The 27,644-nt window shown below is 35.0% G+C and overlaps 1 protein-coding gene across 5 annotated transcripts in view; it reads right to left on the reverse strand.

The window, feature by feature from the left end:
• Window positions 1-27,644, reverse strand: part of NOL4 (nucleolar protein 4) — a gene marked incomplete at both ends in the record, with an annotated part of 388,814 nt that overhangs the window by 256,852 nt on the left and 104,318 nt on the right. For all 5 annotated transcript variants that reach the window (XM_082640263.1, XM_082640262.1, XM_082640260.1 and 2 more), the window contains 3 exons: window positions 3,277-3,409; window positions 8,402-8,514; window positions 9,540-9,651. In XM_082640263.1, the coding sequence (XP_082496389.1) occupies window positions 3,277-3,409; window positions 8,402-8,514; window positions 9,540-9,651 (358 nt within the window). The remainder of the gene's footprint in view (window positions 1-3,276; window positions 3,410-8,401; window positions 8,515-9,539; window positions 9,652-27,644) is intronic.

The following is a 27,644-nucleotide window of genomic DNA, read 5'->3' on the forward strand; positions in this document are numbered from 1 at the left end:
CATTCGAGTACAGAACACCTTTAAGCTTTTTGAACCAGGAACGCTTTTTGGAATTCCATCGACCCTAGCCACTACAGAGCAGAACCTCTTTCACAGTAGCCCCTTATATTCCACCGTGGCTAACTCATGCTTTCATGAGTAACTCAAATGATTATACAATCTTTAAATATTTTAAACTAAAGGCATTATTTTAAGACTGAAAAAAAGTTTTAAATAGCATAATATATTTTACTCAAAAAATGGGTGAGGTGGTCAAAAGGTAAAAACTTCCAGTTATAAAAGAAATAAGTCCTAGGGCTATATTGTACAGCATAGAGTTAATAAGGCTGTACTGCATATTTGAAAGTTACTTAGAGAGTAGATCTTTAAAGTTCTCATTACAAGAAAAAACAATTGTAACTATATGTGGTAATGGATGTTAACTAGAATTATTGTGGTGATCATTTCAAATTGTTATGTTGTGTATCTGAAAATAATATGATGTTATATGTAAATTAGATTTCAATTTTTTAAAATGAGGGTAAAATGCTTCCTATGCAAAGATTCAAAGTTTCTGTGCATTTTCTATCTTCATATTTTCATTGAGTTAGGGGAGCATTATAAAGTTAAAATAAGCAAAAGAAGCTGAATATTATACATCATTTGACACATACTTCTGTTTACCAAATTCCTCATTCTGGTTTGTGTCTTCTTCACCTTTACCTAATTATCTAGCCTGGTGGCAAGATATTTCCATTCTTTTCCTCCCTTTCCCCAATATGCATAAGATAATTATATTTCCAAAATGATCTATATTTTATATTCTTTCTTTCCCTTGGTATTGAATAGATTTCAGATCTTTTATAACCATAGTGAGATGAACATTGAAAAAGTTTTTTCTATTTTATAGAAATATGTGTCCAATAACACATTGTTATACTTACTTGTGTTATAATTAGTGGGAAGGATTCCTAAAATATCACAATATGCTATTTCAATTTCTTTACAATAATATCTTAACAGTAATCACTGTCATAATCACTTAGTGTTAATGAAAATAGAACATTTAAATTTAACCTTCAAAAGTTTATATTGTTCATATTTCACGAATATTAAACTGGAGTTTCAGCTGTTAAAATATGAATTTCTCTTACAATATGAACTTCTCTTACAATTTTTCCAAAGACTTCAGACACATCTAATCCAAGGCTGCAGAGAAAGGAATTTAACTGCCAAGTCAAAATAAAATAATGCTCTAGACTACACTGTCCAATAAAGTAGCCACCCACCACACGTGGCTATTGAAATATAAATTAACATTAATTAAAATTAAGTCAAATAAAACCAAAATTAGTCTCTCCATGCACTAGTCAGATGCCAAGTACTCAACAGCCACAATGGTTAGTGACTATCGGTACTGGACAGTGCAAATACAGAACATTTCCACAATCTCAGAAAGTCGATTGAGCAGTGTTTCCTACACTTTCCTTCTCAAGGAGAAGTGTGAAGAGAAGTCATTGAACATGTAAGGGAAGGCTTAGGGTTAGGCTGGAGAAGGAACAACTAGGTACATCCTTATCCTTGAGGCATACATCAATGTATGATGAGAAAGTGCTTTCTCCTAAGAGGAAGTAATATTTGACATTATTCCACTGCATTTTATTGATATAGATTTATATCACATCAGCTGTCCCCTAGCCAAAGATCCACCATAGACAAATCAATCAAGAAAACAAAGAATTTCCGTCATGAGAGATATCCTCTTATTATTTATGGTCCCCAAAATTAAGGAATAAAAAAGATGATGGTATAAACAAGCAAAATACATGGATAAATATTAATAGAGTAATATATATATAGTTATTAGTTATATACAGTTATATAGTTATTATTTTTATATAGTTACATAGTTATATATATATATATAATATATATATATATATATATATATACACACACACATATATATATATATATAAAGAGAGAGTTATTCCATCATCCTGGTGCTACACATTTTCCACTAAAACTTAAAATCTGAAGATCTACTAATATTTTAGAAGAAAAAAAGTAATTTATACCCACACCAGAAGAACTACATTCTTAGAAATTTCCCAAATAAATGTCATTTATATTTCAATAGCTATTTTACTATGTAGTGAGTAATATATGATTTTAAAACCACTGATGATCAATGTACTGCTCCTTCCTCATAACTCATGCCAACAAGGACACCAACATCTTTTAGATGCATCTGAAGTGGGAACAAAAGCCCCCTCACCTTTTTAAAGACTTTTTGTATGCTTAAAATTAGGGATCTCTAATTTGACAACATAAGAACACAAACAGCAGCTAGAAATGCAGCAATCTTTTGTAACCAGTTTTTAACAGCAAGTGTCAGAGAAAGCAAGGAAAGATCTTTTTTTGTTCTCAACAGATGTAGGCACAAAAATACACAGCCAGAAAGCTCATTTAAACTTGCTAATTATAGGAATAATAAACTAATTTTGAATAAAACTGGACAATTTCCTTCTATTTGTAACCCTGAATTTTCATCCACAATTACCCAAGTAAGGTACATTTACTTGCATACATAATTTTATATTTACAAAGACAAAAATCTACAAAGATAGTTTTAAAAGATCTCTGAATATATTAGACCTAAAGTGTTAACTGCTAAGTCTACTTTCTATACATGTCCAGTTTTCTCTACCTTAACTGTTCTATCAAGAAGAGTGGGATGACTCAGGAATCTTCAATGGACCCAGGAATAAAAGATCACGATCTGTCCTTCCTTTACAGCTGAATAAAATAGCTCAAAATCGCAGCAAAAATCTTCTTACCCAGAAAAATCCCTATGGTAAAACTGTCCTTTTATAGCAATTGTTTTTGGCAAAAACTTTGTCTTTTAGTAAAATTAAAACATCCAAATTAATCTTTTGACCATTTTTAAACTCTTAATTCAGTCAGGAGAATAATGGCCTAAGAAACCAAAGCCAGAAAACATCACAGAAACCCGAACTACATTGATAGAACTCATTTTAAGTTCAGAGAGCAAAACATGGGCAAGCCTGGATTTTATAACCAGTATTTGCAGTTTTAAACCAAGTATTGATACTTGAATCTAAAGATAATGAAGCGGATAATATAACCTGAGTGCACAGAAAAAAAGTCTCCATGGAAACAGATAAAAAATTAACACAAGAATAAGAAGAAGTTGTTTTTAACAAATTCTGATCCAGGTTTTTGTTAATGTTTTGTTTTATTTATTTGTTTGTTTGCTCAATTTGAAAGCCTTACCATCCTGCTGGCCATGAAGAGCCTGGGGACTTTGCATCCTTTCCTCAAGATTGGAGCTAAGGTCAGAGTTCACAGCTGACATCCGTGTTGAATCACTCATATCAAATTCGTCACTTTCTATTGAACTTTCATCCTGAAAATTGTTTTAAAATATCATCAAGTATCATAAAATATAATACATTCAGATAATGACCATTTTATCTATAGGGTCAGTTAAAGTTTAGCCAGTTAGTAAGCTTTTACAGAACTCAGTAAAATGTTACTCATGAATAGATTCTTGAAATAGCAAATAAGAAATTTGAAAACGTGTGAAGATTCAATGTTCTATGTAAAAGATGTAAAACATAAAATAATGTATTTAGGAAGGACATAGTTGAGGAATTATCTGAATAGTGAAAGAATGGATTTTTTTAATTAGTAAAAAACTTCCTAAAAGAGTCAGTCACAAAACATAGCATAAAAAGAAACACATGTTTTGATTTTTTAAATAAATGACAATAAAATATTATAAGCAAAAATCTGACACTGCAATAAAAAATCTTAACTAAAAATTTTCCTTTGGTAAACAAAATGGAATCTAAAAACAGACAAACTTACATGGCTAGATTCAAAGTCCACATTTGCTGGAAAACAAGTTAATCTTAGCACAACCTTTCTTTCGTTACAAGGGAACATAAATGGCATTGCAAACACAAAAAGTTCGAGGTAAAAGTGTGTAAGATCCATTTACCAAAAGCCAGATCAGCAAATGGCTAAATTACCAAAAGGCAAGTTTGCCAAATTGTCAATTCATCAAAATCTGTGAAATATTAACTTAAACCCAATCTATGCTCTGTTGCTATAGCCATTTCCTTGAAGCAAACTCCTTTTTTGCTTTGGAGAACTGATTTTTGGACAAACGCTGTGCTTATGTAGGCAGGAAGGCCTTAGAAACCTGTGTAAAATATCATAAATGTTTGATTGAAAGCAGCAGGTTTAACTTCAATTTGTAAACATTTGATCTGAAAGTCTAACATTAATGTTATGATTACCAGTAGCAGTAGTGCTGCTATGTATGTTGCAGACACTGTTATTTATATTTGTTTACATACTTCATCTTCATCACAGCCTGTGAGTTAGGTGCCAGCATTTACCCAATTTTACAGATTGAGAAATTGAGGCACAAAGCTGTTAAGTAATTTATTATACTATTATATACCAGAACTGGGATTCATTATGATGTCTCCCAAACTTAAGAAAAGAGCTTCTTTGAATAGGAAGAGTTCCCCTGGCTTCATAAATGACATCTTGGTATCAGCAAAGAAGTTGCTATGGTTAAGATACAGGAGTGTTCTAGCAGACTTATAACGGGCATTCTGATCCCTAGGTCAGGCCCAGGTGATTTGGGTGTTCTTCCCTTACCTAAGGTCTGATTGTGTCTGGGTCTACTGAGTAGCACTAGCTCTTCATTAATTCAGCGAGGAAATGCCACCCTGGGAGGCCTCTGGGCAATCAGCCACACAGACTTCTCCCAGCCACGTGCCCTCTCGGTACATTATGTTATCTCCAATTCTAAATTCTAAGAAAATCCAAAGCATCTGAAATATTAAATATACATGTTCAAAAGAGAAGAAAAATAACAGAATTCAGTGCACCCATCCATGTTATCAATGTGTACCATTTACATATATGTACATATATACACACACATAGCTAGATGATATAGATATCCATTATATACACTCTATATAGTGTCTGTAATATCACAGTATTTTAGAGCACATTCTCTGGAACCAGACTGCCTGGATTCAGATTTATACCCTGCCACCTATTAGATGTGTCTCCTTAAGCAAATTACCTAACATTTCTGCGCCTCAGTTTCCTCACCTATAAAATGGGAGAAATAATAGTATCAATCTCATAGGGCTATATAATGATTGAGGGGCTATGATATATCTAAAGTAGTTAAAACAACGTCAGATCCATAATAAGCACAAAACTGTTTGATATTGTTATATAGTATATGTAACAAATTCTACAGTGTATAAGATTCATATTTATTATATGAACACATACAAAAATAAATGTAATGGTAAAGATGATCAATATGTGTTTATAAAGTAGCTGTGGATACTATATGAACATAGTCTTTATAAAAGCATTTATTATATACCCTACAAAGAGCTAAATAGATGTAATCTAGTAAAATACTGTTTCCAAGGTATGTGTATGTGTGTGTACGTACACACACAACCATCTGAGATATATATGTATATATGTGTGTGTGTCTATGTGTAAAATGTATGTGTGTGAGGCTATGTGTGTGTGTGTTTAAGAAGAGCTAGACACAACGACTGAGGCTGCAGTCTCTGTTCTACAGAATGGTTAATACAAACTGCACATTATGGCTAATCAATGTAGCTAGTGTGACTAAAGAACTGACAATTTAATTTTAGTTAATTTGAATTAATTTTATTAAATTTAAATATCCCTGTATGTCTAGTGGCTACCATGTTGGACAGTGCAGATTCAACATTCCTCACTGTTGGATATTTCCAACCATCACTGTTAGCAATACAGTAAACATCCTAACACTTAAATTGTTTTGTGCCACAAATTCCTTAGTATAAATTTCTAGTCAAAGCATATAAATAACTTTTAAAGTTTTAAAATAATTATTGCCAAACTCTCCCCCAGAAAGTTTGTAATGGTTTAAACTCTCATCAACAGTTTGTAAGAAGGTCAATTGACCTTACTTTGGATACAGTATTTTGTAATTCTAAAGGGATTCCCATTCCTGGCTTTCTTTATCTCTCTGAATAAGATTTAGTATTGTCCTATATACATACTTTCATTATTTACTTCCTTTATTGTCTGTTCCCCCACCACCGCTAGATGATAAGCTTAATAAAGGCAAGAATTTTGTCAATTTATTCACTGTTTATCTCCATTACCTATAAGAGTGACAGTTACAGAGAAGGTACTCAATAAATATTGATTGAAGTAACTGAATAAACATTTATTAAAATTTAACTCATCACAAAGGAATATCTTACTTGATTTCCATTTTAACATGACTTATCTTACTTAACCACCTTCCTTTCTTTCAATAATCACAATTTCCAAAATTTCATAAATAATCTAACTCATCATTTATCTGAATAGTTTTAAGACAGTGTACACCCAAGTTAGCTTTTTTTTTTTTTGGCGGTACGCGGGCCTCTCACTGTTGTGGCCCCTCCTGTTGCGGAGTACAGGTTCCGGATGCGCAGGCTCAGCAGCCATGGCTCACGGGCCCAGCCGCTCCGCGGCATGTGGGATCTCCCCAGACCTGGACACGAACCCGTGTCCCCTGCATCAGCAGGCGGACTCTCAACCACTGCGCCACCAGGGAAGCCCCCAAGTTAGCATTTTTGAAATGTAAGGATAAGAGTTATTTTCCTAACCCAGTTATAATTTAAAAGGATCTGTCTCTCTTATGTGAAACACTTAGGATGTTTTAGAAGCCAGAAGGATTTAGCATATGTGGACTCTACTGTTGGCACAAAGTTGATCTTACTTTTTGGCCTAGAAATAAACAGATCAATATCTAAATGAGTTTCCTACAAATAATCTGACAGCTCTAACTAGTTTATGAGTTTTTTAAAAAGATTTTCAATTATGTGATGATTCATAGGAATAATATTTTTATTCTCAGGGATGGATAAACTAATATTTTCTTGTCTTTCCTGTCTTTGAATGATTTTATTACTAGTCATTCAATCATTTATATACAGCTATCTAATAATATGGAATCTGATACTGCCACTGCACTAATACAGATATTCTTACAGAGTGTACTTTTCATAAAATCTTGAGATAAAACAATTTTATAAACATAGTTTTGAGATTAAACCTGCTCACATAAAGAGGAAAATCAAAAATTTGATTTCTGGGCTTCCCTGGTGGCGCAGTGGTTGGGAGTCCACCTGCCGATGCAGGGGACGCAGGTTTGTGCCCCGGTCCGGAAGGATCCCACATGCAGCGGAGCAGCTGGGCCCGTGAGCCATGGCCGCTGAGCCTGCGTGTCCAGAGCCTGTGCTCCACAGCGGGAGAGGCCACAGCAGTGAGAGGCCCGCGTACCGCAAAAAAAAAAAAAAAAAATTCATTTGTGCTTTATGAACAAAATAATTGTAAAAGAATTTAATAATATCTCACCAAATAATACTATATTTAAAAATATATATTTAACCACATTTCCTGTTCTAGAGAAATTTCAAAAAGGAGAGAATGTATTAGCCTGAGAAACTATTCCTAATATAGTTACTTTGAATGTGTATATTAATTAATGGCTACTAACTAGTTAACAAGGATTTACTAAGCCCATATTGTTATAAGTGTTTTGGGGAATATACACAGGGTATATATATATATATATATATATATATATATATATATATATATATATATATATATATAACTTAGTCCCTGCCTTTGAGATACTTCAACCAAACTGGTGAGTTAATTAGTATCTTAGAGGAGAATATTTAACAAATATGCATTTAGTATCTAATATATGCCAACAAGAACATTGCTAGACTCTTACTATACAAATTAAATAATTTGAAACATCAAAAAATCTCTAGTTAAGAAGAATCACCACAAATTGTAGAAAATGCAGAGAAGTAGACAAACAAATACTTAGAATAATGATTAACTGAAAAACAACTTTAAAATATACACAAGATTTGGATGGTGGGGAAATGGTTATATTTGAAATACCTATGAAATTGAACTTTCTGATTTCCAGGTAAAATAACCTTAGTACTAAAACTTCCCTAGATACAGACTTATTTGGAATACTTTCCCCTGAACTTTCTAGCACTTTACCTAGGTTAGCTCGATGGTGGGCTACTAAGGAAAATGAATCTTTCTGGGGAATGAGCAAATTCCCACACAGCACTAAGGCAGAAGTGGTAAGATAGGGTATCTCTGTTGAGCACTAGAAATTTCTGCATATTTCTCTATCTGTGCAGTCCTAGTGACACTCCTTTCATTAAAAATAAATAAATTACCATCTTCCAAATGCCGTCATGCTTAACACAATAGTCACAGTCATCAAACTTCATTCTGACTTGTGATATAAGTGTAGATGTTTCCATTTTACCTCATCTTGCTGTGAGTTTAGCAGCTGCAGTTTCATGTGCTTCATATAGGCCATGGTAATTGGCATGTTGTAGTCAATCATGCTGGTCACCAAAGTGGGAGGTTTTCCATTATCTGTAATAAAACATTTTTAATGGGTAATGAAAGTGATTGCATTCTACCTGTAATTTCAGAATGATCCAATCTGTTCAAATTAAAATAAGATTCTAGATACCAAGTGTTTAGGAGATTGGTAGCATTAGAGATGGATCGCAGAAAAAATAAATAACTGGTAAGATTCAACAAAGGTGTTTTGGGACAAATTAGCGCTATGGATAAATCTGTTATTTCTAACTACAAGGGGTGATTTTTGATATCCTGGATAACAATGAGTGAAACTAATAGAGTGATTAAACAAAATTATTGGTATTTTTGTATTTTTCTCCTTTGCTGTACACTTAACTTTTTTTCTTCTTTGGTCGTGCCGTGTGGCATGAGGGATCTTAGTTCCCTGACCAGGGATCAAACCCGTGCCCCCTGCAGTGAGTCGTAGCCACTGGACTGTCAGGGAAGTCCCCAGATTTGCTTTCTACATGGACTACTTGAGCTCAAGAGGAAATTTACTTTTTATTTTTTGCTGTTCCACCCATCCTCCAACACAAGGGAATAGGCTAGCCTAGATGTATCTTTGAGATTAATCTCTGAGAGAAACTCATACATTAGGAAAATAATCCAAATAATTTTTAATGAAAGCCAAAGCCAAATTATAACTTTTCTGTAAAATTTTTCAGTGAAAGAACTCCATACTATTCATTACTTTTAGAAATAAGAAATTGGTAGATTTAAAAGAACACAGATGGAACATCAATTTCCTTGCTGAAAATATCTAAAATACCATGAAATACACACAATAAATGACATTTAAACATTATTTTAGGAAAAAAAGTTATTTGCTACCGTCAAAACTGCTTTTCTTCTGAGAAAGGACACTGAGTTGCTTTGTAGTGAATCTTCAACATTCACTGTCTCCTGCTTGAATACATGAGACGATCTGACTTGTTAAACTGTTTCTGTCTACCACATTCTTATAAAAATGTGGGATATAAATTGTCATTATGAATAAAATTACTTGAAATCTCACTATTTGACACTGCAGCTACCTTTATGATCTGTTCCATCTGGGTTTAAATGCATTCTTTTCTGGCACTCTGAGCAGCTCATTAGAAACCGTGTCACCGCTTCTCTTGGTAGGAAGGCATAGCTCTCTGAAATCTGAAATGATTCACAAAATAGAGGTGTTATTATATAAGCTGACTGGGCATGATTCAACAGAAGTGATCATTGTATTTCCAAATAAGACGCATTATTCCATAATGGCAGGAAGCACAATGAAAGCATGCACTGCATACCATGCATCATTTCAAGAAATATCTATCCAACTTGATTGCATGTCTCTTAATAATCGCTAATAATGCAATGTGGAGGAAAAAAATCAACCACATCTGGATGGAGATCTGTTTATATTTCTGCATTTCTTTCAGGAAAAATAATCCCAGTGTACAGATACTCTAGTGAATTTTCCTTATTAAAATTTGCCCACGATTGTTTTGGCAATTAAACTTATTGCTAGCACCATTAAAATTTTATCCAATTTTACATATATTTTTAAAAATTTAGCCCCAAGGTGAAACAATAAACTTTGGATTTTGCAGTAATAAGCATTTCTTCATTATTGCTTTTCAAAGTACTTTAAGGAAAAATAAAAAAATAATCTGAACAGAACTCATGTATCTATTTACTGCAGTGAATCATCCCTTCCACATAAAATGACACACTTGGAATGCATTCTGGCCACTATTTCAGTTGTTATTTTATGTCAGTTTTTCATAATTTATGTCCACAATAGTTCACATTGATTGTCAGAGCCAGCTTTTCCAGTGCCCTATACAGAGCTTCTCTTTTCAGAACCATGATCCAGAATCAAGTTAGAAATCAATACTCTTGCCAGTGATTCTTCAAATATTAACTTTTCAAAAACCAAGGTATTTCTCTCAAGAAAGCAAAGATTTCTAAAGTGAAACTGACAGATTGTTAAACATCTCTAAATAAAAGCTGACAGTGCTGCTAAGAAGTCTGATGCAGGGCATTAGTTTTCTACCATACTGTCACTGACACTGGTCCATGAAATATGAGGTAAGCAAAAGGAATAAATGAGTTGTAAATTAGACATAATTGCCATAAACGATTCCTCAGGTGCATGCAGAGCTGTTATGAACACTGATGTATTTTAAGCTTGTAGAAGGAAGGAAAATATGCACCTTGCATATAATTGAGTACAAATCTGCGCCAATTCCATTAATGGTGATGGGGTTAACTTTTGCTGGAGCACAGCATCGAGGAAACCTCACATATTAAAATCCAAAATTGTAAAGCATATTTTTCCCTGACTTTCATGTGAAAATCAGTTCACATCACTTAGCCTATCTCTTTGACTCTCAGGGAAAAGAAGCCGTAAGAATGTCAAAGAGAAGGAACAAGTCAACAATTAAAAATCTGCCATGGATGATCCATACACAGGTAATCCACAGTCAACTCTATTGCAATTGGAATATGAAACTGATTTTTAATATAACTATCATTTGTAAATTAAGGTGTTGTCCAGTTTAAAAAAAAAACAAACTTCCTTGTACTATACAAGGAATTGCGGGAGAAAAGAAGCAGAACAATTTGAAAGTATTTCATCAAAATATTTTCTATTAGCTATTGAATAAAGAAATACATAAATGCAATATAAATGTTCATTCATTCTCGCTCACTCTCTGTCTCTTCACACATGCGCGCACACACACACACACACATTTGATTCCTATTCATCTATTTTTACAGAGGGAACTAACACTTTAATCTGATTTATTTATCTGATTAGAGATCATTTTTTCTGACTCTCTGAAAACCTTTTTTACAATAATTCAGAAGTTAAGTCTCTGATTCATGCCCAGTCTGATACTTCATATTTTAACTCACATGGAATTATAATCCATGGGAACTAATAGAGCTGACCAGTAAATTCATTAACAAACAGGATTTGAGAAGAATGCTCTACTGACTTTCATAGAGGATTTCTGTTAAGGCTTTTCTCTCCTTATATAAAAGAGAAATCTTCAATTGAAAAAACTAGCCAACTGGTGGAGTTAAAGAGATGCTGCATTTGCTTCAACGGTTCTGATGCTCTCCACAATCTGCCCTTTTCTCAGTGCTAATAAAGCACTTATGTAGAAATCCCTTCTAGAGAGCTTTATCATTGACCTGACTCAATTGTATTATTTGTCCTAGCACTACTTAGCTCCAAATCAATTTTTTCTTGGAATCATTAATCATATTATATTTCCTTTATACTTTTACTCTAAAAAACAGGTACCTGTATTGACCACAAATATGTTATATAAGTGGATAAATATGCTATTTGTACATGTGTGAATGAAATAATATAAAGTCCCATCTTGTATCTTAGAAAAGATTTTTTTTTGGCAGTACGCGGGCCTCTCACTGTTGTGGCCTCTCCCGTTGCGGAGCACAGGCCCTGGACGCGCAGACTCAGTGGCCATGGCTCACGGGTCTAGCCGCTCCGCGTGGCATGTGGGATCTTCCCGGACCAGCGCACGAACCCGCGTCCCCTACATCGGCAGGCGGACTCTCAACCACTGCGCCACCAGGGAAGCCCTAGAAAAGATTTTTTAAGAAGTATTATATCACATTGTTCTCTGTGGTGTTATTCTGGGCACGATATGTTATATAAGTGGACAAAATCCCTTATTTGGGGGTACTTTCTTGGTGTTCAGAACCCACCTATAGGGAGACCTGCTGAGACAGCCCACTCTCATCAGATCTTTTCTACCCCACCTCATGTTCCAAGGATCTCAGAGTCTTCTTAGGCACAGGGAGAAGAGACCCTCAGAAAGTCTCACACTCATTTCTGAAACAGTATTTCTCCTGCCATGGAGGTGAAGAGGGAAAATGATTCCTTTTTCTTTATCTAGGCTCGTTCCTCTCCAGCTTCTTTGAAATTAAGGGCCCTGGGCAACCTTCACTGCTGAAGTTCTCAGAACATTTTTAAACAATGAGATGTCCTTTAAAAGTTCTAAAATTACGGTACATTTGAATAATTGCATTTCACAATTAAAGCCCATAATGAAATGCTGTGGTTGGTCCTGTCAATATCCTTCCATGACCCCATTCAGAGATTATACGGAAAGCCTCCATGAAGGCTCCTGAACTTGAGGCCTGAGCTAAATGCTCCTATGGCTCTTGCTCTAATGAAAGGGTCTGTTTCTGTGAGTGTTTGAAATGCTGAATCAACTTTAAATAGATGTTCATAAGTAGTGATAAAATCAGGGATGTGTTCTTCTACGCTGTCTATTCATCAAAGTCCTAACATTCTTCATACAACATGTAAAAGCAGGTGCAAATAAAATATAGAAGGGACAGAAATTGCAAAACGTTTTGATTCAGATACTTGAAACACCGTTCTGCTAACACTATAATTAATGATATAAAATGCTATAGTCATTCATAAATGTCTATTTCCTTGACCCACTTTTCAAATCTAAACAATTCTCTGTTTCTAAGACAGAAGTCGGACTTTGAATATACAGTACAGAACATTTCTAGAACACTAGTGAGGATAATATTCACTTGAAAAATGCATTCTTAGAAATATCTTTATATTTGGGAAAGATAGAGAGTATTTCCTTAGAATTGGTTTGTCAACACAGAAATGCTGCATCTTGTGAGTAATATGAAACAAAACATCACATGAATGGATATTAGTCTTGCTCCTTCTGAATTAAACACTAAAACAAACAAACAAAAAACAACTGCCATGGGACAAGCCACATATATTGCCAGTAACAGAAATAAACATCCAAAGGAAGGACTAGAACATAGCCGTATTGAATCTTATAAACCAACGATCTCACACTATTTATCAGGTAAATAATTGTGAGGCATCTTTTCCTTAGAAATGTTATTTTCTATGAATCCAGACTTGTTTTCTTAGATTTATATGATAGTTTTCATCGGGGTTTGCATCCATTATTTTAGACAGTGGCTAAAATAGGTTTTACAGTAATTTTTTGACAATGGGATCCATTGGTATAAAGAGGTTAAATGAATTGCATTGTCACACAATAGAGGGCAAAGCCAAGAGCTGAAACTTGAACCTGGATCTCTCAAATCCTGGTCTCATCCAACAGACAGATTAGACAAATGCGTAGGGTCCAAGGAAAGCAGGAACATCAAAACAGATTTTTTAAAACTGGTATTTCAAAAAAAAACCCCCAAAGTATCAAAGTGTTACCAAAGTCAGGACTTGGGAACTTCTTCTGCTATCACTGTTATTTTTTATTATAATAAGTATTATAGCTACAAAGCTCTATATGATACACATATTAAGTTTTTAAAATTAATTTATTTTTTCTATTCTTTTCCAAATTCTTTTCCCATTTAGGTTATTTCAGAATATTGAGCAGAGTTCCCTGTGTTATACAGTAGGTCCTTGTTGGTTATCTATTTTAAATATTCCTTAAACTTGAGTTGTGGCTGAAGATTTGTTGTTGTTGCTATTTTTTAACTTTGAATTAGCTATGGTTGAGGGGTGGAAATGCTGTAGCACAACACAATTTTTTCATTGCTTATCATTTCTAAAGACCTTAATTCAACTGTGTATTAGACAACATTGATACTGTTTTCAATGAAAATATTACATTCTAAGTCTGTTAAGACTGGAATTCATCAGTAATGCAGAAATAATAAATTGCATTATCATCCTAAATTAGAAGTAGAAATCACCTCTCCAATTAAATAATATGGTAATACTTCTACATAAAAATAATTGAACTGCAGCATCTTTTGATGGACTAAGCTAAATCAGCATCTAGAGCAAAGATAGTATGATATTAGTGACCTAATGATAAACCTATCCACCTGAAGAGGGTATCATGATTAAATCCCATAAGGAGCACTGCTATTGATCTTGCACTTGTAGGTTAAAATTAAAAATTTTAAAAACTAATGGGAATATATTTCTGAAAAGTTTACTGACAAATATTATAGTTGAAAGGAGGATGAGCATTTTTAACTTGCCATGTCCCTGTCTTCTGAAGGAAGAAGAAACAGTACCTTTTTAAACACTACAGTTATAAAACCAAATTCTGGCAGTTCTCAAGTGCCACTCACCTTCCCCTCAACAGCTTGGTTAAGGTAAAACTGTAACTTATTCAAAAGAACTGATATTTAAAAAATCAATCGCAGTCAAGTTAGTTTGCAAATCTCATCTTATAAATTTGATAATATATATATAATTCCTAAAGTTTTCTTACATTTACTTTTGAATAGCACAGTTTTATCTCCAGAAATGTCTCCTTTCTTACTTGGATCTGAACATATGAAGCAATATAAAATTAGAAAAAAGTTTAAGAATTAATTAACCAAAATAATTTAATAACAAATTGTTCCTTTGCTGTACATTTCCAGACTGTGCGTCACAATTACATGATGCAAGTGTATCTCACTAACTTGAGCCATTAGGTTTATAAGTTAAGAGCAAAATTGATAACAGACAAAAATTTTGAAACAGGACTGTTTGTCCTGTCTTGCTTCCTCAGTCCCAAGCATTCTTCCCCTCTAATATTAACAGTGTTTAATTTCTGAACATTTTCAATAGAAAGGCCCTCAAAATTGACTCAGCTTGTCCATAAACCTGCAATTCTCTGGCTCCTGAAATGGTAGAAAGTTGACAATTCTCTAAATTAGGATTCTCATTAACTGTATGACAACTGTTACTTTCTTTGGCTGTTTTACACAAAAGGAAATGCTTCCTAAGAGAGTATACGTGTGTTTGTTTCCCATTGATTGAGTGCTTAATAATAATTATGCCAAGTAAGAATTTTATATGGATTTTATCATTTAATCCTCACATCAGTCCCAGAATAGATTACTATCATCACCATTATAATCTCTGTTTAACAGATGAGGAAACTAAGCTTCAGAGAGGTTGTATAATTTGTCAAACAAGGAGAAGAGACAGGACTCATGTGATAATCTGGTTTCAGAGCCTATCTTTTATTCACTTTTAATCACCATATTTTATAGCCTCTCCTGGTCATCAGTATTAAAAATGAAAGAGACTGTCTCATCCATAAAAAGTGGGAATATTAACCTTACAGCATAGGTTAATTATACTAAAATGTTTATAATGTTCCCTGGTGTGAGATTCTTTGTAAGTATAAAATGCTCTGACTGGTTTGAGGTGATCCTTTTGAACACAAGGCCAGTCAAGGGCCCTGTACCTTGTCTCAGGTTACAGAGTTCCACAAGAAGCACATCAGACTGTGCAGTTACAATACAGAGCTCCACCTGGAGGAAATTAACTGACCATCTGTCCTGTTCCAGCAGAACTGACTGCTAAAGTAATGGCTTTGATGATGGCCATTCTGACTAGTGTGAAGTGATACCTCATTGTAGTTTTGATTTGCATTTCTCTAATGATTAGTGATGTTGAACATCTTTTCATGTGTTTGTTGGCCACTTGTATGTCTTCTTTGGAGAAATGTCTATTTAGGTCTTCCACCCATTTTTTGACTGGGTTGTTCATTTTTTTTGATATTGAGCTGCATAAGCTCCTTGTATATTTTGGAGATTAATCCTTTGTCAGTTGCTTCATTTGCAAATATTTTCTCCCATTCTGAGGGTAATCCTTTGGCAGTTGCTTCATTTGCAAATACTTTCTCCCAATCTGAGGGTTGTCTAATTCTGGAGAAGGTATGGAGAAAAGGGAACCCTCGTGCACCATTGGTGGGAGTGTAAATTGATACAGCCACTATGGAAAACAGAAGGGGGTTCCTAAAAAACTAAAAATAGAACTACCATATGACCCAGCAATCCCACTACTGGGCATATACCCAGAGATAAAAATAATTCAAAAAGATACATGCACCCCAATGTTCATAGCAGCTCTATTAACAATAGCCAGGACATGGAAACAACCTAAATGTCCATCAACAGAGGAATGGATAAAGAAGATGTGGTACATATATACAATGGACTATTACTCAGCCATAAAAAGGAAGGAAATTGAGTCATTTGTAGAGACGTGGATGGACCTAGAGACTGTCATACAGAGTAAAGTAAGTCAGAAAGAGAAAAACCAATATCGTATATTAACACATATATGTGGAATCTAGAAAAAATGGTATAGATGATCCCATTTGCAAAGCAGAAATAGAGACACAGACGTAGAAAACGAATGTATGGATACATAGGGGGAAGGGGGGAGTGGGATGAATTGGGAGATTGGGATTGACATACATACACTACTATGTATAAAATAGATAACTAATGAGAACCACCTACTGTATAGCACAGGGAACGTTACTTAATGCACTGTAGTGACCTGAATGGGAAGAAAATCCAAAAGGGAGGGGATGTATGTATTTGTATGGCTGATTCATTTTGCTGTACAGTAGAAACTAACACAACATTGTAAAGCAACTATACTCCAATAAAAATTAATTTTAAAAAATGAATAAAGTAATGGCTTTGCAATAACACTGTAACACTGTAACAACCAGGAACTAAATGCAGAGGACTTCCATTTTTAATAGAATATACAAGAAGAAGTGTAAGTAGACTATTTCTAAAGGAATAAGACTTCTAATTGTTCAAAGAAATTTACCAATAGAGAAGTTATTGTTGCTTTAAGATTTGAACCTAACACATGAGCTGAAATAGAGACATCACATGACATGGGTAAATCATGAGCATTAGCAAAACAGAAAAAGCTAAAATCAAAAGATTTATCAACCAAAATCACACCATATTGTCCTAAGTTCCCTAAGGTCTTAGCAAAAGGAAAAATCATAATTAATGTTACTCAATATTAGTAATTTGGAAAAGTAGCAGGCAAGTGCTGAATTTCATTATAAGTAACATTCCTCCACAGCTTGATGCCTTTGTCTATAGTGTGCTCCATTTCAGACACCAAGCTCTAGAGCAAAATAAAGTTGGTCTAATCGCACTATTTTTTAAATTACGTTCTCCACCTTTGCTCTATAAAATGAATTTAGAAAATAGAAATAACACCTTTATTTCACTGGAATAATAACATTAAAACTTTTTTTTTTTTTTTTTTTTTTTTTTTTTTTTTGCCAAATATCATGCTGTACACTCATGGAAGAATTTGACTTCAAGGCCAAATTTTTAACATTTTCTCTTGTGAAACTCTTGAAATTATGAATAAAGAAATAGTCTCCTAATGAAATTTGTTTATCAGATTGCTATTGTGATATTTAATATTTAATACTGTGATATACTATCACAAACCACCTGCAATGTACATAACTGGATAACGAAGCTGTAGAAAATTTATTTTTAAAAACTAATAAAATTAAAATGTAATTGAACAGAACCTATAAATCCAAATGCTATTAAAGACCTCATATGTCCTGATTCACAAAGACACCATAGTCCAGAGGGACCCCTATCTAAGGAAGGGAAGTCTTGTTTATGGGCACTATCTCCAGTTCAACAAGGGCCACTCTGTCTTTACCTGGTTTATACTTTGTATATTTTTGAATACATCTGAAGAGAGGGAATTAGGAAAAAAAATACATATATATATACACACATATCATATACATATAAAGCTTTACAAACACTATAACATTTGGCCCAGATATTTTTATAGATGTGTTACAAAACTGAAAAGTCCAGCCAATGGTTTTCTCTTATATTTATATGGATTCTTTTTTACCCATTTCATGCATGAGAAAAGGTAAGCAGCGAACATCACTATACTTCTACAGAGGAATTTATTAATCTGGGGAGTTGCACATGGAAACAGTCTTACACAAATGAAGACATTTTTCATCTAAACATTTATTTACTGAACAAATATCTATTAAGTGCATAGGCACTATAATTATCCCTGAATATTGTGAGATATGGTTCTACACCACTAATGTGCCCGGCTATATCAAATTATTGGAATCACCTGTTGGTAATTGTTTGGTTAATTTTGAAGAGATTCCGAAAAATGTTTTGATCAGGACTTAGCATAAATACTCTTAGGTTAAAAAGTGTATCATAGCAATAATCAATTAAACAAAAAGCCAGACATTTGGCCTGCCTAATCAAATTTGCATTTACTCTGGCCCTCAACAATTTTTTTTTTTTTTTTTTTTTTTTTTTTGCGGTACGTGGGCCTCTCACCGCTGCGGCCTCTCCCATTGCGGAGCACAGGCTCCGGACGCGCAGGCCCAGCGGCCATGGCTCGCGGGCCCAGCCGCTCCGCGGCACGCGGGATCCTCCCAGACAGGGGCACGAACCCGTGCCCCCTGCATCGGCAGGCGGACCCCCAACCACTGCGCCACCAGGGAAGCCCCCTCAACAATTTTTGCTTCCAAACCCTAACTTCTATTTCAGAAACACTTCCTGTTTAATTGTATCTGTTTGACCTCTAAACATCTGATAAATAACCAAATGAATTCCTGTACCTTAACAATATCTCCAATACTGAAACTAGGATGCTGCCAGATTTACACTTCAGCTCCAAACGTGCCACTGCCCCCCTGGTGGCAGATTCTCACATTTTGGTTGGGTTCCTAACAATCCCTAAGTATTGCTTGTTTTGTTGCACTCTGGTACAATTATCACCTACATGCTATTTTCAGTTCATATCACTGTCTACTATTTCCCTTCATTCTTCTCTGAGTACTTTCTATATATTCAATCATCACACCCATTCATCAGCTCCTCTTGTCTTTTTCATTTAGTTAAGTGGGAAGGGGGTGGCCTAGCCCAGTCTGAAATATCTTGGGTTGCTTTTTAAAGAGTATTAAGCTTCCTAGATAAAATACAGCACACACAATTAAATGTGAATTCCAGATAAACATATGATATTGGGAATAACTTATATTAAAAATTATCATTTATCTGAAGTTCAAATATAACTGGGCATCCTGTATTTGTTAAATCTGACAACCTTATATGGTACATTTATCTAAGATGAATGAAAATATGGGTTAGAGCCCAAAGATAATCTTAAATTTGGAACAAATTGTTATGTCAGGAAGATCTAAGAATATACCAAGAGCAGAAGTGAGAAGCAGGGTAGGTGGAAGTGATTATTGGGCATCTGCAGACAGTCTGAAATCACAGTGCCCATTGAAAGCAATATTTTCCAACTTTTTAGACCAACAGCACAGGTAGAAATATATTTTATATCATAAGCCAGCACATATACACATTTCAACAATAAAACAGACCATTTCTATTTTCTTCTATTTCATTTTTTAGAGTTATCACAACCCACTAAATTGGCTTGAAAACTCACTAATGGGTTGTGATACATAATGTGAAAAACACTGGTCTAAAGCAGAAGGATGCAGCCTGTCAGTCCAAAGATATTTGCTTGAGAGAAGATGGTAGTTATGTGGTCAAGTTTAAAATGAAGGCTGCAAATTCAAAGGAGGTCTAAAGCAGGCAGAACTATTTTTAGACAGTTCAGGTCAAATTTTAGACAGCTAAAAGTAAGTTGGAAATCTGAGGCAAATGCATCAAATGAAGAGCAAAAGGAATAAAAAGTGAATGAGGTGCAGTCTGTATCCTCCAGGGATAGGGTAATGGTACAATTGTGAGGCAAGAGGCAAAGACAGTGAACCTGGGCCAAGGCACAGAAATCTGTTATATGATGAAAAGAAACTAGAGGAGGAAAACAGAGAGCAGTAACAGCATTCCAGGGCAACATCGTATGAATTGGGCACCACATCACCGTGCATTAGTACATCGAGGTATAGGCAAACAAGAAATAGAATGTGACTTAAGTTAATTATAGCTAATTCCTTTTTATTAGAAACAGTTTTTGCTCCACTGATAACACTTCAAATTTAGCTATATTGCTTTGCAGAAAATAACTTTATTTTCTATTGTTTTATCTTCATTATAATGATGAACATCTTTAACTTGGAGTTGTATTTTACAATTATTAAAATAGTCATCAACTGAGCAAATGTGACAATATCAAAAAGAGAGAGAGTCCAATAATCTGGAGGTATGTCTCCAAAGTTGTGGGTAATGTTTTTGTCTCTTTTTACGTTAGAATATCTGGCTGTTAAGGAACAGATTGTCATAACAGAGAATTCTTACATTTATTGAAAAAAATGAGCAGATGGGCACTGAAAAAGTTTTTCTTCATATGTGTTTCCTAATAGTAAAATATAGAGAATTTTTAAATGTTGCATGTAAATAAAATGGTTCTGCAAAGCAAATATTTATACAATTACTTGCAGCATGAATAGCTACATTAAAATACACAATTACACACATGGAAGAGTGGGGAAATGACTCCTTCTCTTGATGTTTCCTGAAGAATGTATATTCTGTGATACATTAGTGTTTTTTCTGGGGCTTAGGGGAGAACAAGTTGAATCCAACCTTTCTGGTCTAGAATTCAATGGCATGTTCAAGCTCTCCTGGGCTCCTGTTGCAGCTTTCTTCATTAAACGTTACCCTCACTAAGCCCTGCTAGGCAGGGGAAGACAGCACTTTCTTTTTTTTTTTTTTTTTTTTTTGCGGTACGCGGGCCTCTCACTATTGTGGACTCTCCCGTTGCGGAGCACAGGCTCCGGACGCGCAGGCTCAGAGGCCATGGCTCACGGGCCCAGCCGCTCCGCGGCACGTGGGATCCTCCCGGACCGGGGCACGAACCCGTGTCCCCTGTATCGGCAGGCAGACTCTCAACCACTGCACCACCAGGGAAGCCCGACAGCACTTCTTTTAAAACAGGTGGCCAAAACTACTGCTGCCACAGTCACTTAAAGCAGGCAAGATTTAGCCATCTTAGGGGAAAAGGAAGAAAAATGGAGAAGGTTAGGCTTCACTTCTCTAGGGAGTGCAGTGAGTCACACAACCCTCATATGTTTGTGAAAACTGCAGAGTCTGTGAGATGGTAATAATGAGATAATGGATGCAGAATTCATTGTCTGGATTCTTCAACTGCTCCACAACTGGCAAATAATGAAAACATTTTTCTGAGATGCCAGGTAAAGAAATGGCCACATGGTTTCCTTTAGAAAACATCTCTCAACTTGCGTGTTTACTGTGCTCTAGAGGTTGCAATAGGGAAGAACAAATCTGGCTCTATATTAGACCTGCTCCTCTTACATTAACCTTTGTGCTCTGTTGCCGTGCTTGGTCATGCTGGCCTTGCGCCTTTAGTAAAAGAACGTTGCCTATAGCCTGAAATATACAGGATAGCCTATCCTCAAGGCTCTGACCTTTAAGAGTCCATTCATATAGAGATAAAAAGTTGCAGAACAGAGCATAGCACTTGTCTTGTTGGAGGTTTGCAGAAACATCGTAACCTGACCTAAGTGGACCGCTACAAGAACAAAGGAATCCGACAGCAAGAAGTTTGCAACAACTAACCACACCCCTCACCTTGCCTTTAAAAGTGTTTTACTGAAACCCTTCCAAGGGTTTGGGGGTTTTGGGGCACAAGCCACCTGTCTCCTTGCAAGGGCTTCCAATAAACCTTTCTCTGCTCCAAACTTCAACGTTTTGCTTTATTTGGCCTCACCATGTGTTGGGCACATGAACTTGTGTTCAGTAACAAGGTGACTTTTGAAAACGGAATAACTGCGACTTGTGTTGCTGGAACTTAGACCCCAGGGGTTAAGGATAAAGCTCTGAGTACTTGGGGCAATGCCAACTGTCTGACCCCAAAGTCTATCGTGTCCTATTGAGAAATATTGTTTTAGACTTCACAAATAACTATGCAAACTAATGGATACATATAACAAAAGATATTACGTTCATATGTTCTCCACTGAAGAATTAAAACACACCAAGACAGAAATTTCTTGGTCCAAATTTCAAATTCTCAAAATCTGTTTCTTTCATGATTCACCTCCTTTCCGATTGCTAGGGTTAAAGAACAGAGCAATGCTCAAATATGACTGTGATGTGGGAGAGGACATTCCTAGAAAAATGAAGGTAGAGGAGAGGATGAGGACTAGAGCAGATAAACATAAAAAACAGGTAAAGGCTTGTCACTCATTACTTATGATGAACTGACTAAAATTGCAGCAGATGAAGTTAGTGAGTAGCACTTTCAATTCTGGAAAAGTCATGAATGAAGACATGGGTGCGTGTTATCCTTGGGCCACTGGGGATCACAGATGATACAAAGAAAGAAATAGACCTCTCAATATCTAGTTAATAGAAAAAATCTGTTTACAGAATCTGTTACCCCACAAACAATGCCATATTTTTTAAAAAATCACATTACCTCACTATCATAATATCAAGTTTGAAGAAATTATTAAGTTAAAACCTTTACATACATTATTTATGAGGCTAAAAGCAACCCTAAATATAACACATAGCCAAATCACACATATAGAACTTACCTAGTCAGGATTTGAACCCAAGTCTAGCTGACATCAAAGCTGGCACCATTTTCTTTCTATTACTTCACACCAAGAGCCCATGTCTTAGTCCTGTATCCTATTATATTTTATCCCAATTAAACACATATATAGGTATTTATACAGGTGCATATACTGTAAGAAATTCAGGAGATTTTATTTATTACATCATCACAGTACGCAGGAACCTCTGGATATGAAGAATCACCCACTAGTAGGTACTAATCTTCCGAGTAGTTTTAAAAGTTGCACTGGCACATTTTCACCACAAGGGTGCACTGAAGTAGCAATTTATCAGGCTGGACATGAAGAGTTAACGCTGTTTCTCCAAAAGGTTAATTCCATTTCAAGGAATATATCTATTCACAATAATACGAAAATTATTAATGACAGGGTTTGTGACATTAGTTGGTGATAAACCGGTTTGGGTGAGTTATGTCTTTTGACAGTCTCTACTACCTAAAAGAAAGGTTCTGAGTGTACAGGATTTGCACTGTTACTCTGCTCACCTGTGATAATTCTCACTACACCTATATAAGAAATAAATCAATTTTGATGAATGGCAGAACACTATTCTTCTGTTTTAAGATTGTTATTTAATAACTAATTCTCATGCCACTGATTTATTTTTTCCTTCTGAGATGATTTTACACATCTGACTTCTTAGTCTGAATAATATTTTTAGTTATCTAAAACAATGAGACTGTTCCTACATAAATGTAGGTTTAATATTATGTGTACCATGTTTAATAGCTGTTCAATATTTAGCAATAATCACCTTTATAAAACCTATTATGTGTGTGGCGGGATATGTGGATATGGGTGTGCATCTCATAAGAAATAAACCAATGTGTGGAAATGTAAGTGATGTGTTTATATCCTGCCTCTAAGATGATAGCATAATTTAATGCAGCATCAAAGCTCTCCCTGAAAAGCAAGGGGGAAGCACTTGTGTTAAATAATTTTGTTACCTTATTCATAGCCTGCAAAATTACAGAAATCCAGGGTGCTGTTCAAGGTAAACATGAGTTGTGTAGTGCAGGGTCTTTACAGACACAGGCTACAGCTCTGATCTTATTTCATTATCTCTATTTATAGTAACATCTTTATACTACTTAGTTGGTATCAAAAAGGCGAGGACTTCACAGAGACGAGGTAAATTTTTTCCTTCAACGAGTATCTATGGAATACTCTACCATGAGACGGTTCTTTTACTAAGCTGTGATTATACAGTAATATGAGAAACAGACATGGTCCCCCACCATTAAGGACTAAAGATTTTTTTTAACTTTGACCCTAGCTATAAATAAAGAAAAAAAAGAATGAAATTTTGCCATTTGCAGCAACATGGATGGACTTGGAGGGCATTATGCTAAGGGAAATAAGTCAGAGAGAGAAAGACAAATATTGTATGATATCACTTATGTGTGCAATCTAAAAAATACAACAAACTAGTGAATATAACAAAAAAGAAGCAGACTCACAGATATAGAGAACAAACTAGTGGTTACCAGTTGTGGGGGGGAGGAGCAATAGAGGAGTGGAGGAGTGGGAGGTACATACTACTGGGTGTAAGACAGGCTCAAGGATGTACAATATGGGGAATATAGCCAATATTTTGGCTCATCTTGAGCCAAAGCTCAAGATATTGATGAACCAATATCAATTCATCTTGATAACATGAGTTCTCAACTTCTATAAGATACATGCCAAAGGCTATTACTCATGATGCCACACTGGGATTCACACAAAAATCAGGACGATGCTATGCTACTTGGAACATCAGTGGGTCTATGTATGGCATGTCACACATTTCTTTCCTATCTATTCTTGAGTTAAACCCAGCTAAATATGAGAGACAAACACATTTACAAAGTGATCATACAAAGTGTCAATGATTGCTATCAGCCTAATTTATTCTCTAGCTTCTCTTGCCCAAGGAAATTTGAAGTCCATATAAAGATATATAGGTCAATGCTTTAATCCAAAGATATTAAATTCTAATTTAATTAAATTAGAATTGGAGTCATTGTGTAAACCTTGAGTCATTGTGACAGGGAAGGGAAATGTACTTAGAGAGCACGGTGTTCCTGGTACTAATCACAGAAATAGATATAACCCCCTATTTCAACAGTGTCTCAGACTATAGGACTATAAGACAAGCAACACTGATGTTCACAGGATCGTTTATGTTTACAACGAAATTTTAGGTCACATCTGTTGCACTGCCGCTTAAAATCACATTATAACTTAAGTAGCCATCCGTTGACAACATGGTTCAGATTATTGCAAAAATTTTAATGAAAATGGAGAGCAGTGAAAATGTGCTGACACCTGAGAGTCATTTTTATGGCCTTTCTTCTTATATCGCTATTTTAAAATCCTAGATATAGGAAGTCTAATGACTACAGATCCTTTTCATGATTATTACCATCATCATTATTATTATTTATAGGAGAGTTCTCTAGATGATAATGAAGCCAAAATCTTCTATCTCTCTGCTTTGCTCATCAGCCAATCTGCTTTTCCAAGAGCAGGAGGCATTTCCCTATGTTTGAACATTTCTTGTGCCAACCTATTTGCTCACTTTGGTTACTATTTTCCTTGTGACCCTTCCATAGTAATGGCTCCACACACACCATGAAAACTTCTGTAATTCCTTCAGATCTGGAAAAAAAACGGAAATATAGCCCCTGCATTTTATATGTGTGAAAACTGTGGCCTAAGTCAAAAGGAGGGTAAATTAATTGCTAGGAACTCTCGAATTTTAATTTCGTGTTATTTTTTTCACACCACAATGGCTGCAAATTTTGGTCATTTGCCTCATTCTAAGTTGACAAGAATTCTGGGAATTTTGATATAGCAAACTAGCCCAAATGGTGCAAGTTAAAAAAAACCCATTTAGCAGTAGAGACACTGAACCAATAGATATTAATAAAACAGAACAGGATAAAATGACACTAACTGAAGTTTTAAGGTTAAGAGTTGTAGACCTGCTAGAATAAGACTTTTCCTTTTTAACATTCAGAGTAGGGATACAGACATTCTGCCTAATATATTATTTTTCTACAGCACGTTCCTGGAAAGGAATATTCTATTCATATTGAAAGCAAATTCTTTAAAGAGATCCAGTTTTAAAATTTTTCAGAAAAGCAATTTAAAATTAACGTAAGACTGAAACTTGGGTAAAAGCAAATGAAATAACTGAAATTCTCATAAACTTCATCTAGCAGGAGAGCTCCTAAACACAGGTACCCTGGCTTGTTCCATGCTTCCCTTCAGCCCGGTCAAAGCTTGGAGAACAGTTACACTGTGGACTGCCAGAGATAGTGACATTTATAAGATGTACATAAGAGAATGCCTAAGTTATTACTATTCATCTCTCTCCCAACACGGAGGCATTGGGGCAAGCAGAGGAAATTACATCCATAATTATAATTAGGGCAACGAGGGAACTATGTTGATTGTCTCGTTTGTCCTTCTACCTGGAACATGACTAGTGATTGGATAAAGGAGAAAAAACATTATTCAAAAGTTGACCATAAGGAAAGCACTTCATGCATATTAACTCATTTATTTTGCCACACCATGCATATCATTATCTCCCTCTAAACAGGAGGAGAAAAAAAGTAAATAATTGGCCAAAAGTGGCACAGATAGGAAGTACTAGATTTGAAATTTGAAACTGAGTTTGTCTGGCTTCTAGCCTATTTTCTTTTAGCTATAGCATATGCTCTCCACTCGGAATTAAATGAACGTAATTATTGGCAGCTATGTATGTGAGTAATACATGTAAACTTACTGTATCACACCACAAGTTGTGTGTGTGTGTGTGTGTACATATACACATATATATGCAGACTGTTCTCTCCACTGAAAACACTGACTTTCCCTGCTAGTTCCTGGATTTCCACCAGTTACTTTTATTTTACACGTAGCAAGAAAGAGTTTTGAAACTTTATCTTTAATCGGACCATAACTGAATAAACCTTTCTGGAAAGGCAGCTGTGCTTTAGCCTGTGGTGAAATGCAAGCATAAAAGACAACTAGAGAAGAGTTATATATTCCCTGAAGGTAGAATTCAGACAATAGCTGAGAAAAGTTAAGGACTGGAAGACAACTTCCTGCATTCATGATTTTATTTAACATTGTTACCACATTAATTTTGAAGTCACTTTCCAAATTGCTAAGCACACTTGCATTCAATTTTCAGTAGAAAGATATACGTAAGTTCAAATATAAGTGATATCTGAATGATTCACACTTCTTCTCCACTGTTAATGTAGATAATCAACCAAAAATATTGAAGGAAACACATTCAGTGCACCAGTAAAGGTTAATATATACACAGGGACAAATGAAGGAGGGAAGAAAATACCTAAAAGACACTAGAATTCAACAATGACTAAAACAATTACTTATGATAGCCTTTACATATTCCTAAAATGTGTCATTTTATGTGGATTTTTAAAAAGAGCTCATGAGTCACAGAATATACACCCTCCAATTTTCTTCTCTAGTCAGATCAGATTGCAATAAAATTTAAGTTGTATAACGACTAGATATTTCAAGGAATGATATACTGCAGATAGGTAAAAACAAATAGCATTCAAAAGTTAATCCAATATTAAAGGACCACCATTTCCTGCAGAGTGAAAACATAGAAAGATTTGCAAAAAAGGCAAAGTAAATAAAATGACTGCTAAATCTATTGGTAATATTATTAAGACAAAATGACACGTTTTAATGATTAGTTGTATAAGTATGGTTTCTTGGCCATGT

This window comes from Mesoplodon mirus (genome assembly GCF_964341445.2).
Source record: "Mesoplodon mirus genome assembly, chromosome: 13".
Taxonomy (NCBI): Eukaryota; Metazoa; Chordata; class Mammalia; order Artiodactyla; family Ziphiidae; genus Mesoplodon; species Mesoplodon mirus.